The sequence below is a fragment of the Triturus cristatus genome, chromosome 10 (assembly GCF_964204655.1).
Source record: "Triturus cristatus chromosome 10, aTriCri1.1, whole genome shotgun sequence".
Classification (NCBI taxonomy): Eukaryota; Metazoa; Chordata; class Amphibia; order Caudata; family Salamandridae; genus Triturus; species Triturus cristatus.
This window is the reverse complement of record NC_140593.1, coordinates 330,195,856-330,220,990: the sequence shown is the minus strand read 5'-3', so window position 1 is coordinate 330,220,990 and position 25,135 is coordinate 330,195,856. Positions and strand designations below refer to the sequence as shown.

General features: G+C 47.5%; 1 protein-coding gene across 1 annotated transcript in view; it reads right to left on the bottom strand.

Moving 5' to 3' along the window:
* Window positions 1–19,460, bottom strand: part of GPNMB (glycoprotein nmb) — a 40,920-nt gene extending 21,460 nt beyond the window's left edge. Inside the window, exon 1 of the mRNA XM_085631528.1 lies at window positions 19,304–19,460. Within this exon, the coding sequence (XP_085487654.1) occupies window positions 19,304–19,367 (64 nt within the window). The 5' untranslated portion in view covers window positions 19,368–19,460. The remainder of the gene's footprint in view (window positions 1–19,303) is intronic.
* Window positions 19,461–25,135: the final 5,675 nt, after the last annotated feature.

Sequence of the window (25,135 nt, the reverse complement as noted above, 5' to 3'; positions counted from 1 at the left end):
TGATTGCATGCGAAATAGTGTCAAATGTAGTCTAACAAAACTAATGCAGCATTGTGGCCAGCATAAGTTTGATGGAAGTCTAATAACCATGAGTACAGTCTCCATACTATGGAGGGCCCTGAAGCCAGATTGTGATGGGTGGAGGAGCTTGAAGGTTTCCAAGAATGACGTTAGCTGGGTATTAAGGACTTTTTCTAGAGTCTTTAAGACCCCCAGGGAGCAAGGAGAGGGCTCTAAAGTCAGACGTTTTTAGGATGTGAATTAGGTTAGGGGAAAGGGGATACTTTCCCAAAGTGCAGGGAGGTAGTAATGAGATCCTGATAAATGGGACCTAGGCTATTCCCTGCCCCCCCCCCCCCCTCCCCCCCATCCTCTCCCCCCCCCCCCCCCATCGTAACTTGGGGTGCCAGCAGGGAGCCAGATTTACTTTGTGAAGAAAAGGTTGAGTCATTTGTCAGAGGGTTAAACTGCAACCATTTGTTGTGCACCATGGGTATTAGTTGACTTACATCGCTCATGGGCACATTGGCTTTTCCTTTAACTTAATTGAAACGTGCTCAACACAACATACAATTACCAAGTGTTGTAACTCGGAGAGTCTGGCCTTACATTTTATTAACAAGTCGGCATACAAAATATATTTGCAGTATAATCAAACTCTGATCTTCCCCATTCAAACCACCCCAACCCTGGAAAAATGACTAGTCGTTGAGTTATTGCAGTTTTCAATGTGCACCCTCTCCTCTACACCTTTCAACCTTTGTAAAAAAAAAAAAAAAAAAAAAAGTGTAGACGATGTGTTGGGGGCTCCCAGTTTATTTATAGTCCTCTATATGCCTGCCATCTACTCCAGACTTTCCCACTTTTTTGGGCAGCCCCTACTTTTATATACAGTTTTTTTCAGCTAAGCTACACCAGCCTATATCAGACTTCCAATCTGCAATTCGTGGAGAAGGCACTGCCTCCCAGCATTTTGCCACTACCGCTGCGAGGGATAGCCAAATTTCCATGTAGCGAGGCCATGCTTCGTCTCCAGTGATGTGCAATAGGAACCATTTGGGTTAGATAGGTACTGGCTGTCTATGCTGGTCATAATCCCCCTATCCCTTGCCAGTACGTTTGAATGATTGGACACACCCATAGGATGTGGTAGAAGGTCCCCTCTTGGCCACACCCCCTCTGGCATTAGCTTGTCCCAGAGTGTCCTATTCAATGTAGTGGTGTTCTGGCATAGTACGGCCAATGTAAATTTTAAGTTTTACAAGTCTGAACCTGGATCTTACTGCTACCTCCCTAGGACCTTGCAGTGCCTCCACCCATTCCTCCTCATCTAGGTTGCCCAGGTCACCCTCCCACGCGGTTTTCAGCAGACCCATAGTATCAGGAGTGTTATTCATTATTTTTATATATTAGTGATATTGCTCTGGATGTAAGTGGGTCTGTGAGTAACTGATCTAAGGGGGCAGGGGAGGCCTCCGCTAGTACCTCTCCTTCAACAATGTGCGCCCTAAGGGCATGGCCAAGCCATGGGTATTTCAGCCACTCACCCCTTCCCATTTTGCATTCTTGCTGTCGTTTTTTGTATTGATATAGGCCTGATCTCCCCACACATCCTGAAGTCTCTCCAGGCCCAGTAGCTTCCACTTACTAAAGCGCTTCAGTTTGTTGACCCGCTGAAGTCCCTCATTAGCCCATAATGGAGTCATTTGTGTCAGGCTTCCTTCCCAACCTAGGTATTTATTAACTGTGCTCCATACGGATAGTACCGAGAGAGTATGGACGGGTCTCTCTTTTCCAACTTGTAGTGTTCTGTTCCATATAGGTACCCCGATATAGGCCCATTTAACATTGCAACCCTTTACCTATATTCTTCCCTACATTACACTTGAAACGGTTTACAGGGACTGACCGTCCTTTTACCTAGATACGACACTGCATTCAGAATGCAGGTTTTCCCTAGATTGAAATCTCACATTATGCATGAGGATTCTTGGAAGCACAGCAGAACTACCATTTCCTGTATAATATCCATGTATAAAGTTCATGCCTGATGCCATCCTTAGGCAAGCCGTAATACAGCAAGGTAGGACCCCCTGAGACCTATGGGGGTGTGTATATATATCTCACCTCTTGCTAAGATATAACAGGAGACAGACTTCCCGGCCGACACTGCCCAGATAAGTGGAGGTTCCTGCTTGCAGACACTACAGTTTGCAGTGGTCTAAACATCCCTTGCGAGGTGTCAAACCCGAGAGGAGGACAGGGTCCCACAGTCTCACTTCAGGTAAAGGTGTTGACTTTATCCTAGAGGGATTCTTGGCTTAACACCTACACACATGCTAGGTACACTTGGAGCATGTATCTTTATCGTGTGTTTTATATACTCGTATGTATGCATGATTATTGCAAGATGGTAGAGCTATACCATCCATTTACCTTTATAGTACTGCTAATCATTTGTATCTTATACTGTCTAACGGTTGTTGCAGCTCATCTATTCCACACCAGAACAACAACTGTTCAATAAATACTTATTGAAATGCCCAGCATGTTTATTGCGTGTATCTCTCAGAGACAGACGAAGTAAGCACGAGTGACTGAGCGAAAGGTAGTACATGGTTTCCATGGTTCTGCAGGATCAGGGTTGTCATGTTCGATGGTTGCCAAGAACTATTCTCTCCTTGGTAAGAGGAGATTCTAGTGGCACTGAGCCAGCTGGTACAAAAGGCAAACATACCCAGTGGGGGTGTTCAGAATCAGTCTGACACCAATCCTAAAGTGTATGCTGTCCAAACGTGCAGATCCTGTATAGTTTTATACGACCTACACAACAGTAAAGTAGTGAAAGCCACCCTCCCCTCCCCATGGTCACCCTATCCACCCTCCATGCCGGGTCAGTATGGTCACTGAAAAGCCAGTCATTGACAGTAGCCAATTGCAATGTTCTATAATGACAGTGTGGAAATGCTAAGCCCCCACCCCCTCAGACTCCTCTGTAGTTTATGAAGCACTATGTGGGGCACCTCTGCCCCAGAGCAGAGAACATACTTTGGCCTCCACCCTCTGAAAGGCTTTTTGGGTATAGCACAAGGCATATTTTGCAGCATATATAGGTTGCTTTGCATTTTTGCAATCGTACCCTGGATGTAAGATTTTATCCTTCGAGAATGTGGTCAGTTGAAAATATAGGCAGACCCTTGCTTGGGAGGGAGGGGGGGGGGGGTGCAGTGCCTTTTGTACCAGATCTTAAAAGTTTACTTTGTGTTCTCTTATGTGTTGGAATAAAAAGTGCAATAAGCAAGTTTCAGATTAATGTGATGTGCTTAGAGCGGCTTTGTACTGGCTTTTGTCGGCTTCATGTTATCTCCTCCATACACGTTCCAACTTTTTACAGTGCTTTCTTCTGATAATTCACTGGTGAGCCAGCTGGCTGACTTTCACGTCTAGGGCTCCTTTCATTAACCTCTGGGGCAACTGTGGAAGCGGCCTTCGTGAGCCAGTTATTTATTCTGACCTTATCTAGCACTATGAGGCCAATTAGTACAGGTTTGGTGGCATCTAGTGCATCTTTCAACAGAGATATGTATCCACCTTATTCCAGGTGTGATTCTGAGAGGCCTGCCATCCCTTGACGCTTTGGAGGGGGTCGGGAGAATCGTAGTATGAAGTGATCTAACCAGATCACTTTTGGCCAGCCATGCTGTAGCAGGATGTTAGAGATTACAGCATCTAAGTAGTCTGCTTTATGTGTTGGGACCGATTAGGGTCATGTGAGCCTAACACTTTTGATACTAGGCTATTAAGAGTTGTCCAACTGAATGTTGAACTCTCTCAAGACAGTGAAGCATGCATAATAAGAGATCTTAGGAGTCAAAACTTGAGAAAGTTTCTGTAGTTGCCTACATAACCAGGGGGGGGGGGGTAATAGACAAGACTCCAGCAAAGAAGCATTGAGTGGAGGGTGAGAGAACGCCCAAAGCCTCTGCATCCACCAGGTCTTCAACCTAAACCTTGAATGTTATGCATTTTAATGATTTCCTAAAGGCTATGGCAACCCCACCGCCCTTCTTGGTGTGGATGAAGGGAAGCATGAGTCCAAGGCGTGTTTAGGGAGTAAGCAAACAAGAGTGCAGCTTTTAGCTTCCTGTGGGTATCCAGCCGCTCCGGGTTATCAGACTGCTTGGTTTAAAGGATGCAGAGCAGTGCTAAATTTGAGCCGGTGGTTTCTAGTGATCGGCACAAACACTGAATTTCAAGCACTGGAGCTTGTCAGACGGGCTTCCATAAGGTGGCATGGTCTGGCTAGTTTAGAGTAGACCGCAACAGTTATTAATGAATACAATATCCATTATAAATGACTTACCTGCCGCCCAAGCCATTCTTATAGCTTTGGAGGCCTGAAATAGTCCAATTCGCACTTGTAGTGCGAGAGGTAATAGTTGTGTAGTTACCATCATTGGCTGCAAGGCAGGTGCAATGTATGGTTGTTAGCTGCAGGGGCCTCCCGACAAGAGCCCTGGCACTTTTATTTTACAAATTAAACACTGATGCAGCGGGAGTACGTAAGAGCAACAGATAGGACCCTTGCAGTCCGAGTATAGGGCTGTTACACTGCTTGTGGTTTTAAATTAAGTATTTCAGCCGAGGTGTAGGGGATGGAGGGTTTTCCTCAAAGCTGGCACCGGCATGGTAACTGGCAATGGCCAGGCTTGCCTTTGGTGCGCCCACCGTGGTCATGCTTTTGTGCCACTTACTGTGGGCGCCTGAAACACTAGCGCGCGGCCTCTGTTCAGAGTTATGACCTCTGATTGGACATCACCACACTGTAGAGCGCGTTACAGTTCTAATACAAGTACTGGTAAATATTCTATGCCTAGCAAGTCTCTAAAAACGGCGATTTAATTGGCACTAGTAATTCTTATAAAACAGGGACGACTTTAAAAATATTAAGGCAGAGTAGTGCAGAAGTATTTTATGGTAATTTGCATTCAAATTCACAGTTCGTTATTTGCATTTAAATTCAGCAGATTACAAAATCCCCCCAGAACGAGGTTGATTACCTGCTAAAGGCCGAATGTCTGGTGCGGCCATGTTTTATGCCACCAGTGACTGGGCGCCTGAAATACTAGAGCGCGGCCTGTGCTCAGTGTCCCCACCCTCTAATCTGACATCGCCACACCATAGAACGCTGCAACTTCTGCTAGGTGGGCCAGTAACATTCAAGTTACTGGATCTCACCCATCACCTCTCCATTCAATACAAGAGTCACCTCATCTACAGATCCTCTGGATCCAACAAGAGCATTCAAAGACATCACGCTTCATTTTCCTCTATGCAGGACACCCATCTCACTTTTCCTGGAAACCTCAAACTCCAAACATGCAAAGAGCCCATTCATGATAAAGTCAACATAGTTTCTCATAAATGCCTCCCTCAAGCCAATGCAAGACCTGATAGATTAATTGTCAGTCAGAAAAGCTTTATTATCAGTTAAAAACCATAAAAGCGTATAGATTGTGTATATATATATATATATATATATATATATATATATACACACAATCTCGTGTGATCAAGGCCATCTTGTGGCAGAAACGCGTAATGGCGTGCTGACATTCATTAAAATCCTCTGAAGCACGAGCTGGTGTCAGTGTGCTTTCTTCCTCACCGTTAGGAAGTGGGAGACAGCGTTTGGACTTGATATAGAATATATACACACACACACACTAAAATACGGACAAGACAATATACAGCAAAGTTACACTTCTGGGGACTCCAGGTACAAATATTCCTCAAATCTATTAAAAGCAGTAAAAATCCTATAAAAAAAAATAAAAAGAAAAACCTATAATTCTGGAGCAATCCCTAGGCTGTATACTAGTGGGAGTGCCTTCTAAAATTAAATGATTAAGATACACAATTTTATTATTATTTTACCGCCTCTTGCGCACCAGAGAAAAAAAGATAACTGGAAGTAACAATCAAAAAGGTGGTATATTTTAATATTCTAAATACCTCCCTATAATCCCCGAGACCCCTGGATTTGCATAGTGGGACGATCCATTTAGCTCTAGCCCTAAAGTAGAACGGGCAAAAGAGCAAAACGTGCTGGTCCGTCTCTTCAACGCTTTCACAACCAGGGCAGAAGCTTGAAACATTGGGAACATTAAACCACTTGTTTGTCACAGCCCGCACTGTAAGAGTTCCATGTCTGAATTGGACATATAACTTCTTTGCCAGTGAGGGCTGGATATCGTCCAAGAATTTCTTAAAATAATAATTATCCTTGGCCTCCAAAAATCGATTGGTCAACCTACCCAATGATAGATTTGATCTAGTAAGATCCCACAGATATTGCTTGAGTACGACGACCAACGCCCTTTTAGTAATCAGGGGGACAAGTTTCTTCAGGGAATAGCCACATATCTCCCCTACCCAGTGCATAGCAAAGCTGTTGGACATGTTTTAACCAGGGTATTTTACCCGAGCCCCTTATAGTCAGAAAATCCCTCAAGTCCGCACTATAGCTTTGGAGCTCTGGAATAGACCAGAGTCTCCTCCAGTATAACAATGGACAATTAAGGATAACCTCCTATATCGGGCCAGACCAATATCTAATTGTAAAGGTATCAGGGGTGTACTCTGGGGAAGTCTCAATAAGCGTCTAATAAAACTATTCTCGGTAGTAGACAAAGGTTGCATTAGCATGACCCCTTCACTCTACTCCTTAAAGCGCCCCACCTCTAGCCTGGGCCTTGTAGATTTCCACTGGCGGACCCAGAGATTTAGACACACACTCATTAATAACCTTTATTATACCGCCAGAGGATTGGGCCAACTTCATGTTAGCCCTAGCCATATGGGACCACCAATCCATCCTATCATTTAGTGTTTTCCCTAGATAGTCGAAAGTGGAGACTCTCCAACACAAAGCCCTCCAAATGAGGGTGGGGATAATTTGATGGTTTTGCATTAAAAACCATACATTTGGTTTTAGAAATATTAATCTCCAGATTTCTAGATCTACAGAAAGAACACACCTCCTCTAATGTTCGCTGAATACCCATAGGAGATTTTGATAAAAGGGGGTCATCAGCGATCATCAGGGCTGGTATCTTATCGGCTGCTAGACTAGGAGAACCTAAATCCCTCACTCCCATTAAGTGTTCAATCAAACCATTGATGAACAAGGAAAATAGGTTAGGGGCCAAAACACACCCCTGCCCAACACCCCTTTCCACTGCAAAGGGAGCGAAAAGCTCCCCGTTCCTCCCATACCTCACCCTTGCAAAAGTGCCTTGATGCAAACGTTCGAATAAGTGGCAGAGTTATACTGGAACACCCATCTCTAGCAGTATTGCCAAGAGCTTGTCCCTCTGAACCAGGTCAAACGCGGATCGGCGATCCACAAAGATGAGGTATAGGCTACTAGCCCCCATGGTCACCGTTTTCCAGTAAACCAACTGAAGTCCAAACAGTTGGTCAATTGTAGAAACCTTGACACGAAAGCCCGCTTGGAGGGGAGTTAGGATGTGGTGTTCGTCCATCCAACTCTGCAACCTAGTTAAAAGAAGGCGAGCTAACAATTTCTGCAGGACATCAATGAGGCTAATGGGGCCGTAATTGGCCGGATCGAGTGGGGAAGCCTTCTTATGAATGGGAATAATCTCGGCACCCCGCCAGGTGGGGGGGGGAAATCTCCATGCCATGAAAAATAGCATTAAAGTATAGCAAAACATAGGGAGCCCAAACCTTCTGTTCACTCAAATAGATCGCCCGGGATCCTGTCCAGACCGGGAGCCTTCCCAGAGGAAAGGCTTCTAAGAGCCGTCTGGATTTCAGGGATAGTACAAAGTTGATTATCAGAGACCCTTACAACTAGTGGCGCTGAAGCAGATATACCCTTCAATGGGGAGGCCAGGTCTGCTGGAGATACAGAATCCAAATGGGTGAATAGAGGCTTGAAATCGGCTATCCAAACCTCTTCACTCAAGTTAGGTATTATAGCGGGGGCCCCTCTAGCATGCCTGATCCAACTAGGTTCCAGAAGGCCCTGTTATCGAGACCTTCCAGGGCATCTTTGATACTAGCCCATCTCGGGGCTTCCCATTCAGACTTGGACTCCATAGTAATATGTTTATAAGTAGGTCTAACCTCCATAATACTCAACAGGGAACCAGTTTTAACCTCCCTCACAAGAGCCCGTTTGGCCGCCCTACAGTTATTGTTAAACCAGTGGGCCTGATTTTTATCCCGTAGCTTAGTGTTGACTGAAGGGTAAAAATAAATCGGCCAAAGTAGAAAGCAGCTTAGAGTGAATATTCTCCAGCTCCTGGAAATAGGTGAGATCGTATTTATCAACCGGGAGTTCAAAAGCCTCTGCTAGAGAGGTGGCCACATGTTGATATAGATGAGCTTTATCAGGAGCCAACACAAACTTATCCCACCTGATGCACATACCCCCCGCCACTAGGGTTAAGTTTGAGTCGGGTAATATCTCCAATGCCCCCAGTTCATATTGATGTCCCAATGTATGTTAGTTCAAGTGATGAGATTATGATCACTGTCTACCCTATTAATTACAGTAAAAGCCCTCAGTTGGGGCCAGAATTCTACATGGACCATAATAGTCAATGGTTGTACTTTTTCCCCACTCTGTTATATGTACACTTCCCAGGGGCATCGGGAGGGAGTCTCCCATTACAAGCTCTGAGAATGTGTTACTAGGAGCTTATTAATCTGTAGGGCCAACGGTGTTAGACGCTTTACCGAATACATAGAGCACTCCTGGATGTGCCAAATAGAATCCTCATCTAAGGTTACAGAGGGGATCCCGGCCAAAGGTTTGAAATGACAGTTAAAATCACACCCGATAACTATGTGACAGAAAAATAGAAAGAAGTTAATCAAGAGCCTCTAGGGTAAATAACCCCAACCGGATGGGAATAGGGCGCAAGTAAACATTAATGACCGCCACCGACGAACCATCCAAGTATTTAAGTATAATACAGAGGATGTCCTGGGATTGAGAATCTATTACTTTAACTGAACACCCCAAATGTGTGGCTACCCAAATACATAATCCCCCCCCCGAAGGACATCCCCCTGGGTCCCTGCACAGCCGGGATATTAGATGTTGCAAAGCCTACCCTTATCAGGGGAGTCAACAACCAAGTCTCTTGGAACAAACACAAGTCATATTTGTCCACCAACTCACCCCACTCTGGATTGGATAACTTCGAACCAAGCCCTGCTACGTTCCAGGACCCAATTAAAGATCTACGTGAATCTGCCCTTACGGGACTAGATATGGTAGACTCTAGCACATTAAAAGGGGATGATCCTAGAGAGGTCTCCAGAACCAGACCATCTCCCAAATGGCTACTATTAAGACATGGGCTGTGTGTGGACATTGTTGTTCCGGCTTGCTTCTCCCCTAAAGCCCACTGGGGAGAACTCTCCTCAACACTCCCACCCTCCACCACACGACAATCGGCCACATTGGGGTACATTACAGTAGACAATGATCAATGACGTAGTCCGTTCACACTATAAGACACTAAAAGTGTTAACTACGGGTACATTATATTCCACTACCTGTGGCCCCGTGATAGAAAGTTGATACGGGCCCACCCGGTAGTAAAACCCGTGAATAGAAATACCCCAAGGGGAGAGGATGGATTGAACCCAGATTACACGGGCCTCCCCACTCAAGGATGTGGTTGACCACTCCGGGATCCCTAAAATTAACAATCATACAATCGTCACCGATATCCTTGGGTTTGTTCCCCAACCAGGTTTGTTCCCCAACCAGCTAACTCTTCTAGCAAATAGAATTTCCCCCTGGCCCGAACTCAATGGTCTGTGTCTATTCAACCAAAAGATAACTTTGTTCTTCAACTCGGGGAAAGTTTCTCCGCGCTCACCCGACAACGAAGGAACCCCTGATAAAACCACCACGTACGGAGAAGCCTCAGGTGGTAACTGGGGGCAAAATGGAAGTTGTTGGGATATATTACCAACATTTTTTTGAAGCAGAGCCTTGGAGCGCCGAACCCCGACCCGCCCGCTGCTTACTAGTGTCTTTATGGGTGGGAGATAGATTACAGGGAATCGGGCTACCTGTAACTGGAGGTACCCTAGGTGGAATAACAGGGCCAGAGACATTAGTATCTGGGGTTCGTTTGCTCGTATTAATGGAGACCGATCCCTGAACCAGATTGTCTAAACTAGAACCTCCCTTTGAGCTAGAACCTCCCTTTGAGCTATGGCCTTGAGGCCTGCTTGGTGTTACCTGGAGCTACTTTCACGATAGTATTCCCAGTTGAAGTAGGAGGCAGATCTCGTCCTCCATTTTTAATGTTTATCAATGAAACTACTTTATCAATTCTACTCATCAAAATTTTAAAATGGGAATTGACGAGTTGTTCCATTTGGGCTTGAAAATCAATTAGTAAATGAGTAGCCCATACCGGTGGAGATAGTTGTAAAAGGTGGAGCAGGGTCTGCCTCTAGGTCATCTATAATAGGTATATTACTCTTACCTAACTTATTAGTAGGTTACGACTTTAGTTCTGGAGTGAGGCTTTAGTGTCTTTCTAGCTCCTTGAGGGACCGCAGAATTGGTAGGAGGGGTAACTGGATCAGTCTGCGCACATGGAAGCTCAACATAAGAAGACGCTAGTGTTGAATCCGTAGAATTAACAGTGGATACAGATATGTTCCCCAATTAGCGATGGGGGGGGGGGGGGGGTAATAAACCAGGTGAGAGACGTCTTTTGGTATTCTCTATAGCCAACGCAACCACCCCTAGGTTTTTTTGGTAACATTTTATCTATAGCAGTTAAAGTCGGCACTAGGGTGGTTGAGGCTGTTTGTCTTGTGCACGGGCGAGAATTAGGGGGAAATGGTTTTGCCCATGATACTTCAATGTGAAGTTCACAAATCACAGTTCACGGTAAAACAGTGAGAAGACACTCAAAAATAGTAAAACTCCCAATAAATTGGGCCAAAAGATAAATTAATAACACATAAAACTTAGGCTAAATGATATGTAATAACTAGGAAAAGGCGGACCAACCCTGTATCAGGCCAGCAACAGGGGGTTGCCCTGCCCCCAACGGCCAAAAACGGCCCGCCCTTTACCCGGGCTTGGCCCGGCGACCACCTGTTCACGGGGGGGGGTTCGAGTATTTTGCTGGTAGTAGGAAGGACCTATAATGCAGCTGGCGAGGCCCCTTGAGATCCTGGGACCTGTAGTCCTCCGACGCCATCAAATGCCCCCTGCAAAGTTTCCTGGACGAAGCGTCACTTTGTTTGAACAAGACAGGGGACTGTCCAACCTAAATAGATTGAGTGGAAGGGTGGAAGGGAAACAAATAAAAAGTAACTTAAAGTCTCTTCCTTTCGGGTTGGTAAGTCGACGATTCCATGTTGCCACTTCGTGCTTGAGGGGAAAGATCACTTGGTCATACTCCAGGAGGATAGGAGAGATGGTGAAAGGCAGTGGTGGTCACGTGGGGTCGGAAGAAGGAAGAAAAAAAAAATAACCATGTGAAGTACCGTTTTCACATACGAAGCACGTAATTGAGGGAAGGGAGTGGAGGAACACTGGCATCAAATCATCCAACACCGTGAATAATCCAGGTAAGTCAGAGGACCGTGGTTTAGTGAGGGACAGACACTAGATGAATCATTGGCAAAGAGGAGACACGGGAGGGTTCAGATGCTTGGTACCCCCACCCCGTGCTTCAGAGTCTCCCCGGGAAGCGTTCACCCAAACAGCCCCCAGTCTCCCTTGTACCTTGGTCAGCCACGCCCCTCCAGGGACATGGCCGGCTTGCAGGTGGTGCCAGATAAGATCCGGCTGCCTTCTTTCCTCCTGGTCGGGTGGCTGAACTATACTAAGCGTGCCGGGCTCCTTCTGGGATCTCCTCCCGGTGGCGCGACCCTCGTTGAAGACACTTAATTGCAGGATCGAAATTCGCCGAACAGTTGGAAAAGTGCAACTCGAGTAAATCTACTGCCGATGCACTATTACATTGGTAGCCAACCAGATTAATTGTCTATCATGGGGGGGGGAAGAAACCAACTTACCTTAAGTGGTATTGGCATGCGTTGTAAATGCATATTCGCAGTAAAAACATGCGTGCTAAAAAAATGGGAGGCACAGGCATGCAATGCATTTACCTCGTTGCAGAGGCGGTTTCCCATTTTTTGTGGGCGGGCCTGACAACGCAGCTGTCCCCAGACAATTGAGAGAATCAAGAGGAGCTTTGGCTCTGCCCACATGTGGGGCTCAAGTCGTACACGTTTTGCATGGGCTGAAGTTGTGCGCTTCCCCAAAACAGTACTTACCCTCCACACAGCCGTGATCATTTGTTTATTTATCCAGGTGCCTCAGCTTGAACCATCAGGGGCACACACACACCCGACATTGTAATGCTATTAAAGTGTGTAAGATAGCTAGATAATGTATGGCGTTTCTCTGGCAGTAGCAGATGGGAGGGCAGCCATTAACTACACGATGTTTAGGTCTGGCTTGAAAGTGCATCTGTCACCTGCAGTTTTCCCCGACACTATTATTCTACACAACTCTGCTTTCACACAGAAACATATCCGTTCCCATGCGGTTTACTTGCAAAGCTTCACATTACCATACAACATTCCTTTAAAGCCAGGCCTGCTGGCATGTTTAATGCTAGTTACACTTCATACATGGCCCTCTTAACCCCTTGGTTTGGTTTTCTGCCCCTTTAATATTGGGAACAACGTGTTCCAAAGCGGAGGGGGGGGGGGGGCTGTTTACCATCTCCAAAGCTTTAGAACTTGGAGTACATTCCAGTTGAAGTGACCCCATTTTGAAAACCAATAACTGGCACATTTCACAAATGTCCTGAATTTAGTGGCGTCTGCCAGGACAGATTATAAAAACCCGTAACTGTCCTGGTGAATAAGGATCAGCTGGTCACCGCGATTCCATTCACTTGCGAAATCAGTGTTTTCCAGGTGGCATAATAGAACATTCAATGCATTTGTTTGCGTTTTAGTCCAAATGCTCTAAAAAAGTTAATGTTATTGCAATTTGCTGCATTTAATGATGCTCATCACCTGCATGATTGTACACCCTTCGAGTGGCTGAGGCTTTAAGAGTGTATTTCCATTAAATGTGCATCTATTTCAAGCTTTCTATTTTAAGGGTACTTGGACTGCCCATTTATGGCCATGTGAATGGTTCTTACACTATGCCTTTAAATACTCTTTGCATTCCCTTCAGCATGCTTACCCCCTTCAAAAACTTGCCTTATACGAGTTCCGTGCATCACGAGGTCTATATTCCTATGAATGGATTAACTTCGCATAGCAGGTTTGGGGCAGTTCTTACAAATGTCCATTCCAGGTTGCTCCAGTGCTCCAGACCGTCCTTTGTCTGGAGATGCCCCACAGCAGGCTAGTCTGGCCTGGAACACCCAAAACCAATGCACATGTGTGAGGTTTTGTACTGGCTAATATAAACCCAACAGTGTGATCAAAGACAAAGGCCTCCCCTTAAGGCCCCATCATCTTGCCCAAGAGAATCTGCAGTGCCACACCCTCTACCAAAAGCAGCGCTCCTGAGAGTCTAATCAACAGCTGCTCCCTAACGGTTTGGACCTATACCCTCCACCCACAGAAATGCAGGCAATACAATTACACTGGGTAGGGAAATGCAGGCAACACAATTACACTGGGTAGGGAAGTTGTACATGGCCTCCATCTTGTGCCATGTCAAACCAGAGGCATCCAACTTAGCTTTCCAATTAATACTCTGAGCCAATCTGAAAGTCGCCCGCTCCAGCATTTGCAGAATCTTTCAAGCTTTGTGCCAGTCATTGTAAGCTTCCAGCCCCTGAACTGATCAGCTGTCCTTGCTGACGCAGTGGTCTAGCATTAACCTAGCATTGCAGACGGTTCATCGGATTCTAATGCATGTCAGGAGTACAGCACACAGCAGTATCTTCATACAGAACTAATGTTGCTTCTGTCCGAGTTATACATCCTCAAATTGCATGTAGTTACAAAGCGTGTCTATTCATAAAATCCAGCATGAAAAACAGAGGATTCACTTAAAATCTAATTACAGCCTCTTTTTCCCTTTCAAAAGGTCTTTTCTTTTCCCCACCCTCTGAATGTCTTCTCTCCATGGGCACAATCTTCTCCAAGTCACATGCATGCCTGCAGCTCTATCAATGCAAAAAGAACAGTTGGACAGAATGCAGAACAATGTCCTACATTCACTCCAGTACAGATATCTGGGCCTAAATCCACCGTTTTTTGCTCACCATGCCATTCCAGTTTGGACCCAGCCATATGCAAATCAGTCTTGACCCTGTGCCTCATGGGAACAGTCCAGCCCGAACTGCCAGGCCAGGTCCTCCCTGGACTGGAAACAAACATCCTAGGACTGGTTTCAGGCAGGATAGCCTGACTAGTGGCATGGGACCCACATCTGGTCATACCCGTCCCACTCGGGGTGACAAATGCAAAAAGAATTAATGGACAGAATGCAGAACAATGTCCTACATTCACTCCAGTACAGAGATCTGGGCCCAAATCCATCGTTTTGCTCACCATGCCATTCCAGTTTGGACCCAGCCATATGCAAAGGATACTTGTTTCCAGTCCAAGGAGGACCTGGCCTGGCAGTTCAGGCTGGCCTGTTCCCATTGGGCACAGGGTCAAGACTGATTTGCATATGGCTGGGTCCTAACTGGAATGGCGCGCAAAAAAGCGATGGATTTAGGCCCAGATCTCTGTACTGGGGTTAATGACATTGTTCTGCATTCTGTCCATCAATTGTTTTTGCATTTGAAGTTCTATTGAGGCATTTCTGCAACTTCTGCACAGCTAATGTCAAAGATCACAAGCCCGACCATCTTGAAAGCCATACCCTTCCTATGCAAACTCTTCTAGCTCACCTACAAATCCCAAACATGAACTGCCATACAACCCCCACACTCACTAGTGACAGCACCCACCTCCTGATAACATTCTACCACATTACTTGGGTGAAGGCGTGAAGCCATGACATGGTTCGCTTGAGTGTCCAAGACTACTTCCAATAACACTTTACTTAGCCCTAAGCTTAGGCTCTATAGTAGTGCGCTGCCCATCATAAAAGTTCGACGCCTTGCCAGGGGTAGTAAGAGCTATAGAAATGAATGGCACTCCATAATATTGCAGGACATCCACCGAGACATGCCGGATAAAACTCAGACAGCTGTACCACGGCCCAGGGTAAGGATTCTGGAAGCAGATTAGAACCAAATAAGTCGATACCCAGATCTGAACAGTAAGGAAGTCAACCCCTGCCACAGATCACCTGCAAGGGAACCCAAACTAGCAATAGTTACACAGCAAGGAGTGCAAGCTTGCGAAACAACTGCCTTACCGCAGCCTTCAGTGGTGGGGCTTCGGAAGCAGCGCTTGGCTCATCTGCATTCTTAGCACTTACTGACCTGAGTTAATGATTCTTGAAAGCTACATTCCTAAGCCCTTTCCACATGTGGAGGAGCAGAACACAAGCGGACAGGTGAGTCCGAATACACACTATGGGCGATATGGTTTATAATAACCAGAAACGACAAGGGTAGCTCATATTGGCGATAATTAAACGTGGTCCTACGATACAGGTGGGCACAACGAGCTGCAAGTTATGACGTCTGTGCAACAAGCCTCATCGACTTCAAGGAGGTTAGGCCATCCAAGACAAAATGCTCCACCAAGGGCCCCCAACTCTTCGGGTGTCGAGTCAAAGAACCCCATATATTTTCCATATATACAGGGCTTTAAGTGGGCCGGGTCCCGACGGTGCTCCGCACCGGCACTTTTACAAAGCAGGTGCCGAGTGCAGTTCCTATCGGGCTCTCAATTTTTACCCTCACCTGCACCTTACACAAAAAAACCCACACACACACACACCTTAACTCAGCGGCTGTAGCATTCACTTGCCTTATATGCAATTGAAGAGACTCCTTTGTGGAGCAGCATGCTACGACAGTACGCTATTCGGAAGAGAGGATCACCTGACAGGGATCTGAATCCGCAGGGGCGCAGGAGGGGTGAAAGGCTCTAAATGTAACAGGTGTACAGCGTTCAAGCCTCTGCATGGACTCCTGCTGTCCAATATTAGCAGCTTCTAGACAGTTTAAGCCCACCATAGTTAAGTAAATTTGAGAGTTTGATTCAATACCCTTAATTGAGCGTTAGTTATTTCAGTACTGAAGCATTTTTCAATATTATTTACAACATTGTTATGCAGCTAACCACCCTTGACAAAGCCAATAGTCCTAGTTTATGTCAGGTGTATTGTATTTGGATGCAATAATGAAAAGAGGACGCAAAATACCAGTCTGGAAACTTCTTGGTAAGCACAACGTTGGGTTGTGTTTAAGCCACACCCGTGATCATATAGACAGCCCTCCTCGGAGACCCCCTCCAGTTTATGTATACCACCTGAATCCGTGCATTTATGTGCGCGTGTCTATTCCGTGTATGCGGGTGCTTTGCCGCAATCCCAGTCGCGTGCAATGGGTCCTAGCCAAGCGGTATGCCAGCACCAAGAGTGAGTGCCATGCGCCCTCCGTCTCCCAAGAGTATTTCCAGGGGGAGCTCCAGGAGACGGCCCAGCGCACGTGCCAAGGCCGAGGCTACTGAATGCCCTTAGTGGCCAACCTCGAATGCTTTTGTCTACTCCCATCTCATGCCAGCTATAGTCTGTGTCCTCCCCTGCTCATCCACTGGGTAGGCGCGATATAGTGCCTACGCAGGTAGGTCAAGTGCGTGAGGGGGAGGTGTGCCCAAGTGGAGAGCTCTGGAGGTTTGTACCCACCGCAGCATCGCCGTCAATCGTCAGGCATTCGCGAACGTTCCTTCGCTTGGAGAGCTCTGCCGGGGCCCGGAGACCAGTTCCGTTCACCGAATGCCCCCTAAAGCAGGGGCTTTGTTTAACCTCGAGGCTCTCTAACATCGGTATAAGTGGGACCTCCCCATGGCAGGCTCGGGCTTAGATCTGGCTCAGGAGCCCCCTTACAAAACGAGCCGCAGACGCCGGGCCACCGCCCTTTACCCGTTCTTCGGGCAGTCCCCCCCCCCCCCCTCCAAAAAAAAAAAGCCGGCAGTACACAGCGACTTGGAGAGCTGCTGCGACGACGGACAACATCGAACAGTTTAAATGACCGTTTATCTCTCCAATTCCCTTGCAAGCGAAAGTCCGTGCGGAGCAAACCTTTACACAATATCCCATAGTCTGCAGCACCAATCATACATGCCAGATTTAGACTGCAGATGCCAGGTTTTAAAGACAGAATACATGTCATTTTTGGCTTCCTCAAATTCACAACTGCCTCTGCTCCAAAGAAATTGGACAGAAATACAGTTGCCATTTCTCGGCTTCGCCACCTTTCTAGAGGTTCCAAAACGTTGGTCAGCATTGCCGTAGTGTAACCCGAAAGAACTCTGAAACTCTGAACCTTTTGACCAAATGGGCTGCTAAGTTAATGCAATACTCATATTCGGGTGTAGGGAATTCTCCGAAAACAGCTGTGCGTTAAACCGCAATTTATACAATAAATTGGTAGATCGCTGCGATGCTCCAGACAAAGCTTGGGAGTGTTCTTGTGTGAATGACCGCACGGTTTACCAGCTGCTGAGGAGTCACTTCACTCATATTTAACCGACCCCACACAAACAGCGACTTTAAGAAGCATAGGGTCTCTCTCCGCATCCAATGCCCAGGGCGGGTCATCCGAGGGCTGGGCATTTCGTTTTCAGGACCAGGACTCCTGGCGCGAGTCTAAGGCGGCGGCGGTGGTTAGCCCACCTCTGAAGCAGCAGAGACCGCCCACCCATGCAACTAAAACCCAACATCGCGCCGATGAGGACGGGTGCGCGAGGTCCCGCTGTGGGAGCTGCGAGTCCCCGCTAATCTCCCCTCACCGGCTGGGGGCACACGGCCCTGTAGGGCTGATGCTCACAATAAACTGCATTAATTCAGGGGGACCAGGCGTCTAGGATCTCCCGCGTTTCGCCAGCGGTCCCGTCAGGAGTTCGGGGAGTACACGTCCAAGTTTTCAGAGATGGTCAACGGAAGATGAAGAAACGTTTAATGTGTTCCGATCAGGACGAATTATCGGCTCTTGTCAGTAAGTAATTTGGGGGCATATTAACAAGCCAGGCGATGAAATGATCGCCGCTTTAGCGGCAGAAAACTGCCGCTAAAACGGCGATAATGGGCTTGATAATATGCTCTATGGAAATCCAATTGAAACCCAGGTTAGATGTCCTTCACATCTAACATGGGCTTCTATTGGAATTCCAAGAGCATATCGTCAAGCCCATTATCGCCGTTTTAGCGGCAGTTTTCTGCCGCTAACGCGGCGATAATTTTGTCGTCTGGCTTGTTAATATGCCCCTTAGTTTTAAAACACACCGCACACACGAGGCGGAGCTTCCACTTCCTTTGAATATATCCCTTTAGGGCCTCGGTCTCATTCCAAGTTGAGAAGCGCCGTCATTGACTGCGGACTCGAGACCCGGCTCTTCGACTGAAGGCCCCAGCACAGCGCCTAGATACCCTCGCAGGTGATAAGCTGCTCTTCACAAAAAAGGATTGATATATTATTCCATACCGGTCGGCGGTTGTGGAATTGTAGTCCATAGTTTGAAAAGTACCCCCGGTTTTCAAAAACTGGTAACCTATATTAAATGCAGCACCCAATGAAGGAGACGTCACATGCACCGCTTCAGTGCAAAGTGAGCACAAAAGAAAGCGCTTAACGCGCCCGCCCAACACTTACACCCAGCCCGTTTTCCACATCACGCATTTTAGAAGCTTTGAAAAAAAAAAAAAGAAAAAAAAAAAAACACGAGCATTTCAGACAGTCCATTTGAACTGCAAATGTCTTAAGAGCTGCACACTACAAGGATATGTGGACTACTCCATCTGTGTGGAATACCCGGAGCCCCAAAGATTGCGCGCAAAGACCTCACAGCGCTCACCTGGCGCACCAGAGACCTCACAGCGCTCAGAGACCGCACCGCGCTCACCAGGCGCACCAGAGACTGCGCCCAGTGACCTCACAGCGCTCATCTGGCGCACCAGAGACTTCGCGTAGAGCCCTCCGCTCACCTGTCGCGCGTGGCTATAACTCGCACAGCTAACTACAAAATAAGCGAGGGCCCCTTGCGCCGCCGGCGTTGCGCTCCTCTCACCCACAGCAGCAAATGCCGCGCAAACTTCTGTCGCCAGCGTGAAATCACTCACTCGTGACAGCTCCCACGCAAAGCACCAGCTGCAGGACCCCGAACAGCACCACCGTCGATTTCATGTTGTGAGAGAGGTAATGAACTCCCGCCTCCCACGCCCCCTTTAAAGCCCCGCTAGGGCGGCAGCTGAGGCTGATTAGCAGCCTGCCCCCTCCCGCCCAAGGAGCGCCACTGCTGCGGGGCCCGTCATGTGATGGAATTAGGCCGGGACGCTGCCCGCCTCTCTGTACCCCCAGCGATCCCTCGCTCATGTGCCTCTGACTCACTGTCTGGAATCCGAAGAAACAGGCCTTTTGGACGGGTGCAGGGATGCTCTCACATGACTGGCTCCTTTCAGATGTGTCTTTAGATTAAACTTCCACCGACACCTGCTTTCCCCAGTTCACCTCCCTGGAGCAATCTTAAACTAAGTAGCGTCATGAATGCAAAAGGAGAAATCATTAGCTGCACGGCACTCCAATAGTTTTTACAATAATATTTAAGCTTGCTTCGGAATCCGTGCGAGGGCGAGGCCAGGTTTCTAGTTCTGGGCTTTCTTTGATGCTATTTGTTCCCGGCTTCAGGTATGGTAATCCAGGTGCTTGAAATGGAGCAGACAGGACTACGAGTCCCAGAGGGCTCCGGTTTATAAAAGCAAGAATAAGACACATTCAAAAACTACAAATCTTTTCAGTGCAACGACTAATAATTGCAATAAATCACGCCTGTTCCTTTCCTGCCAAAAGAGGAGGCCCTTGACAACAAAGCTGGGGGAGTTGCTGGGCTGATATTCCTTCTTGTCCTCGAGCCGTATGCAGAAGCCTAAAAAAACATGTCGCCATCGTAATGAATGTACCTAAAAGCACAGGAAGGAAAAAAGCTGGACTGGGCTGAACAGATACCCCTGACCTCTCAACGAGTCCAGGTTGTTTCTTTTCAACCACTAGTGTAACTGGGCGCGAACCCAAAACACATGGAATTAGGTCCGAATTCACCCACGCCTAGCTCAAACTCCACTCACAGGGCACTCCTAGCAAAGGAAGACCAATGTCCCAGACGGGCTAAAAGCGGACTCAATGAGCGACAAGCATTGGCAAAGCCAATAGATCCAGACTTTGCAAACGGGAATGACTTCTTTTCGCGTTTTTTTACTGCGCGCACGTGCCACAAACATAAACAACTACGTACCACCCCTTAAATGTTCATCCACATGCTTGCAATAAAATGTAACGCTAAAAACCTTCACATATAATTATAGAACAGGAGGTTCTTCACACAAAGTAGGTGCACATAGCGCCGAAATTCCAGAGCCCACCACACACACTGCCCTGGTTGAAATGCAGATATCCGTAGACTGAAGACCGTAAGAAAAAAACAAGGCCACGCCAGTAGTGGATGAGAAAACTTTGCTGCCGGTTTATTATTTCAATTGTAGGCAAGGCATCAGATGGCTGCCAAAAGAGAATGGAGCCAGGCGGCATCAGGTGGGCAGCTCCGGGTATACACATTCCTTTTAGTTTTAATGCACATCACAGCAAAATATTCATATTGGAACAAAGAAATGGTAGCGTTGGCTTTGAATGATTGTAAAGTGACCGAGAAGCCGTGATGCGTAATATCTGCACTTTCCCTCTTTTTTGCAGTCTTGTTATGGACACCACCAAGGCAAGCATCCAAGGTGGCTACAATGCAGCCTGCGACGGACAGGTAAGCCACCTGTCCGTCGCAGGCTGTATTGTTGCACTACTCCACAGAGCCAATCCTTGCCCAAGATTGGATTGGATTGATTCAGTGTCAGTCTCGGTTGCCTTGGTTTTATTGGTGGTGGCGTCCCTCCCTTTCTGGGTCTGACCCGCCCACAGGAGCCTTTTGATTTCTTCACGGGAAGACGAACTAATTTGTCCAAGGACGGGCACGTTGCCACTTGGCGTAATATTTCTGCTTGTTTACATTCCAAGCCTCGTTAGATATTACTGTTTTACAAGATCTCGTGAATGCCTACTGTCGGCCAGGTAAAAGATACACAATTGATGGACGGAATGCAGAACAAATCAAACATTCACCCCCAGTCAAGAGATCTGGGTTAAATCCATCATTCTTTTGCTCACCATGCCACTGTGGCCAGGTCATCTTTTCCTTTCTATTCCCTTTTTACATTTTCAGCCAACGTTAATTATGATATCAGAGCAGTGCCACAAAAAGTGAAGAATGTACTAAGTCTTCCTTCAATAAACCTAGCATCAGCATGGCTCCTGGCCCTGCGCCTCTTGCAGTGTGAGATGGAAACATATGAAAAGAAAGCATTTGGCTTCAATAACTGGAAAGGAGTCATAAAGTAGTTTTATCATATGTAAAAACGACCTATTGCATACACTTGTTATACAAAAACAAACACGTGCGATCACATGCACTCGCATCCTTCTCCTAAGCCATCCAGCCATTATTATAAAATCTATTGTAAAATGCAACCTCCGGGCTTATCAATGTTTTCGCATAATGTTCTGATTGTAGCTCAGTAGCAGAATGCACCTGCCGATGGAGTCTGCGCGCATCCTGCAGGGCTCAGACTCCAATCTCAGGAGCACTGCTAATTGGACCAAGTGCTGAAGAACTGCGCCAGCAAGCATGTTATAAACACACTGTACCGTGTGACTGCTTGCGGCAGGATAGAGGGGGTCCCCTGCATGTATTTGTTTTCAGGTCGAAGCCTACCAACCAGCGCAGATATCTACTTTGCTAATGACATCTTGGGGACATTCGGAAAGCTTCTCTCAGAATGCAACCACCCATTGCTTTCCATTGGCTTTGTGGCTTGCACGTCACTTTTGTTTGCTTTCGATTTGCTGGCTTTATTCGTTTTAAATTGTCCAGCTTGATTTCGGACCTTTTGCTTGCCCAAATCCTATTTACTGTATACTTCCACCCGTACTGTGGGCCTCATTTACAAGGTTTTGGGGCAGGGCAGTGCCACAAGTAATCTAGCTGTGCTGCCCTGCGCAAAAAGAAAAGGGCAGGAATGCCCTGTATCTATGAGAAATGGCTCATTCCTGTCCTGTTCCGCTGCACAGTGGGCTGCCGTGCGCGAACACAGGCATTCTTGCGCCATGGTGCAAGGGTGCCTGCGTTGCGGGGCTGATTGATTTGCAGGATGGGACACCTTTCTGCACAAAGTCAATCAATTGAGGCAATTTCCTCTTTTTATGTGTGCTGCACAATGCAGCACACAGAAAAAAAGAAAACAAGCATTTACAATGCAATAGGTCTTGCATTGACATGAGTTTGAGCTATTGGCATTGCAAATAACAATGCCTTTTATTTTTGTTTTATTTTTAAAAACATAAATAAAAGGCATTGTAATTTAAAATGCCAATAGCTTAAACTCGCGTAACTGCGAGACCTATTGCATTGCAAATGCTTGTTTTATTCATGCCATAAATTAATTAAAACATCTGTCACTTTCAGGTTCAGCAGACCGCGGGGTCCCCCTAGATTAATCTTCCACGCCGCCCCTGGGGATCGGCGCCCTAGGTTTAGGCCAAGATCACTTTATGGTAGGTGGGGTATGGGGGGTGAAAAGAAGGGACGCATGAGAGAGAGGGGCTCCTCTTAAAGGGTGTCCGCTAGGGCTGGGAACTGGCCGAGCTTCCCAGGGCCCTGCACCTACGGCCATCTCAGCTGCCGTGTGACCCCTGGCTGACCCCGGCCCTGGGCACGGTCAGCACCGGGAGGGTGGAGAGCTAAGAGCGGCCTGCAGCTGTGTCAGTGGCTCGCTCACGTCACCACCATTAAAGAAAATGGGGTAACCCAGTAACCCTCAGAACCTGGGTATGATTGCAAAACAAAAAACGGTTCTGTCGGGAATCACGTAGCCTGAGTTTCTATTGTACTTAATAAATTACGCAAATGTTACATTAATCATTCAATGAAGGTAAAACACACAAACACACATCATTAATAATCGATAAGAGAAAAAGTTCAGTGGATGAAATCCTTTTTTACTCTCTGGATTACTTGAACAAATTATAATATAAGGCTATCCACAAAACAGGTACGGTGAGACAATTAGTGACTTATTGTGTTCAGTGATAAGGTGCTGTACACAAGATAACATATATAACACATATTTACACAACAAGAATATGTACAAGTATCCAAAATTGAATACATAGACCACAGCAGGATATAGAATTTCCTTATTCAAGTTGTGGAGTTGCAAGGACAAATTGAACTAAGAACGTCGACGTTTCGACCCTATGGTGGAGTGCAGATTTGTAAGCATCTATTGCAGGTCTTCATCAGGACAGAGGAGTATCAGACGGCCTGGTAGCAAGGAAGTGTAGTAATTGGCTTCCTTGTATTCTACTTTTGAAGGTGTCAGCCGACACCATCCATTCATTTCAAAGGTCGTTTATTCTATGGCGATTATTTAATCTTTGTGAATCCTGCCGGTTGATTGAAGGAGTAGGGCCACGCCGTAGCGATCACCAAGAATTGGGAGAGCAGCGTGAGATGTCCTCGTCCGTCTAGCACTTGTAAAGAATGACACAGCACTCTGGCTTGCCAGCCTGAGCAACACAGAGAAGCCCCCACCACTCCTGCGCCAAATCCAGTGTACTGCACCTGAGTGGAACTGCACCTGCTGCTGTGTTGTATGTAAGAGTGGAGCCGCACGTGCCCCAGTGCTGTATGTATGAGTGGACCTGCGCCTGCCCCGGTGCTGTAAGTGTGAGTGGCACTGCACCTGCCCCAGTGCTGTATGTATGAGTGGAGCTGCACCTGCCCCAGTGCTGTATGTATGAGTGGAGCTGCACCTGCCACAGTGTTGTATGTATGAGTGGCACTGTACCTGCCCCAGTGCTGTCAGTGGAGCTGCACCTGCCCCAGTGCTGCCAGGGGTGCTGCACCTGCCCCAGTGCTGTGTGCATGAGTGGAGCTACACCTGCCCTGGTGCTGTATGTATGAGTGCAGCTGCACCTGCCCCGGTGCTGTATGAGTGCAGCTGCGCCTGCCACAGTGCTGTATGAGTGTCGCTGCGCCTTCCACGGTGCTGTATGTATGAGTGGGCTACGCCTGCCCCGGTGCTGTATGTATGAGTGTAGCTGCACCTGCCCCGGTGCTGTATGTATGAGTGCAGCTGCATGTTACCCGGTGCTGTATGTATGAGTGCAGCTGCACGTGCCCCGGTGCTGTATGTACGAGTCCAGCTGCACGTGCCCCGGTGCTGTATGTACCAGAGCAGTTGCACGTGCCCCTACTTGCCTCCACTTCCTGCTCCGGGAGGAGCTCTCTCTCCGCTCTCGTTGCCAGGGCTCCTGCGGGCGGCAGAGTGCGCTGCCCTGAGCCCCTCTGGCAGACGCTGTCACTCCTGAATGAGTGCCTCTGACGAGGTGCTGTGGCGTCTCCTGGTTCACCTCCTGCACTCCCGCAGAGCCGCCCGCCCGCCGACCTCACTTCTCTCCTCTCCTCCCCAAGCCGCACTCTGGCCTGCGCCCGTCACTGACTCTGCATTTCCTGAATCACTGCTTTCACTTTCCAAGATCACAAGAGAGCGGAGAGGAGACGCCGTGGCAGAGTTCCTTCCTCAAAGTTCGCTCTGCAGTGCACTCCGTCTCCTGCCGCCCCGGCCCTGCCATCCCACCCTGTGTTCCCTCTGCAAAGTTCTGCCTTCGGTCTCCAGCATGCGGAGGTCGCACCTCTGTGCTCGTGTCTCTAGCAAAGGAGTCTCATCCACTGAGCGCCCCCTGCACATCTCCCCCCTCCCCATTCCCCCGGCTTTCCTTGCAAACCCGACCCTCCGAGCTCCCGTTTCAGACTGTCTTCACCAGGGAAGTCTCCTCGGCTGAGCTCCGCC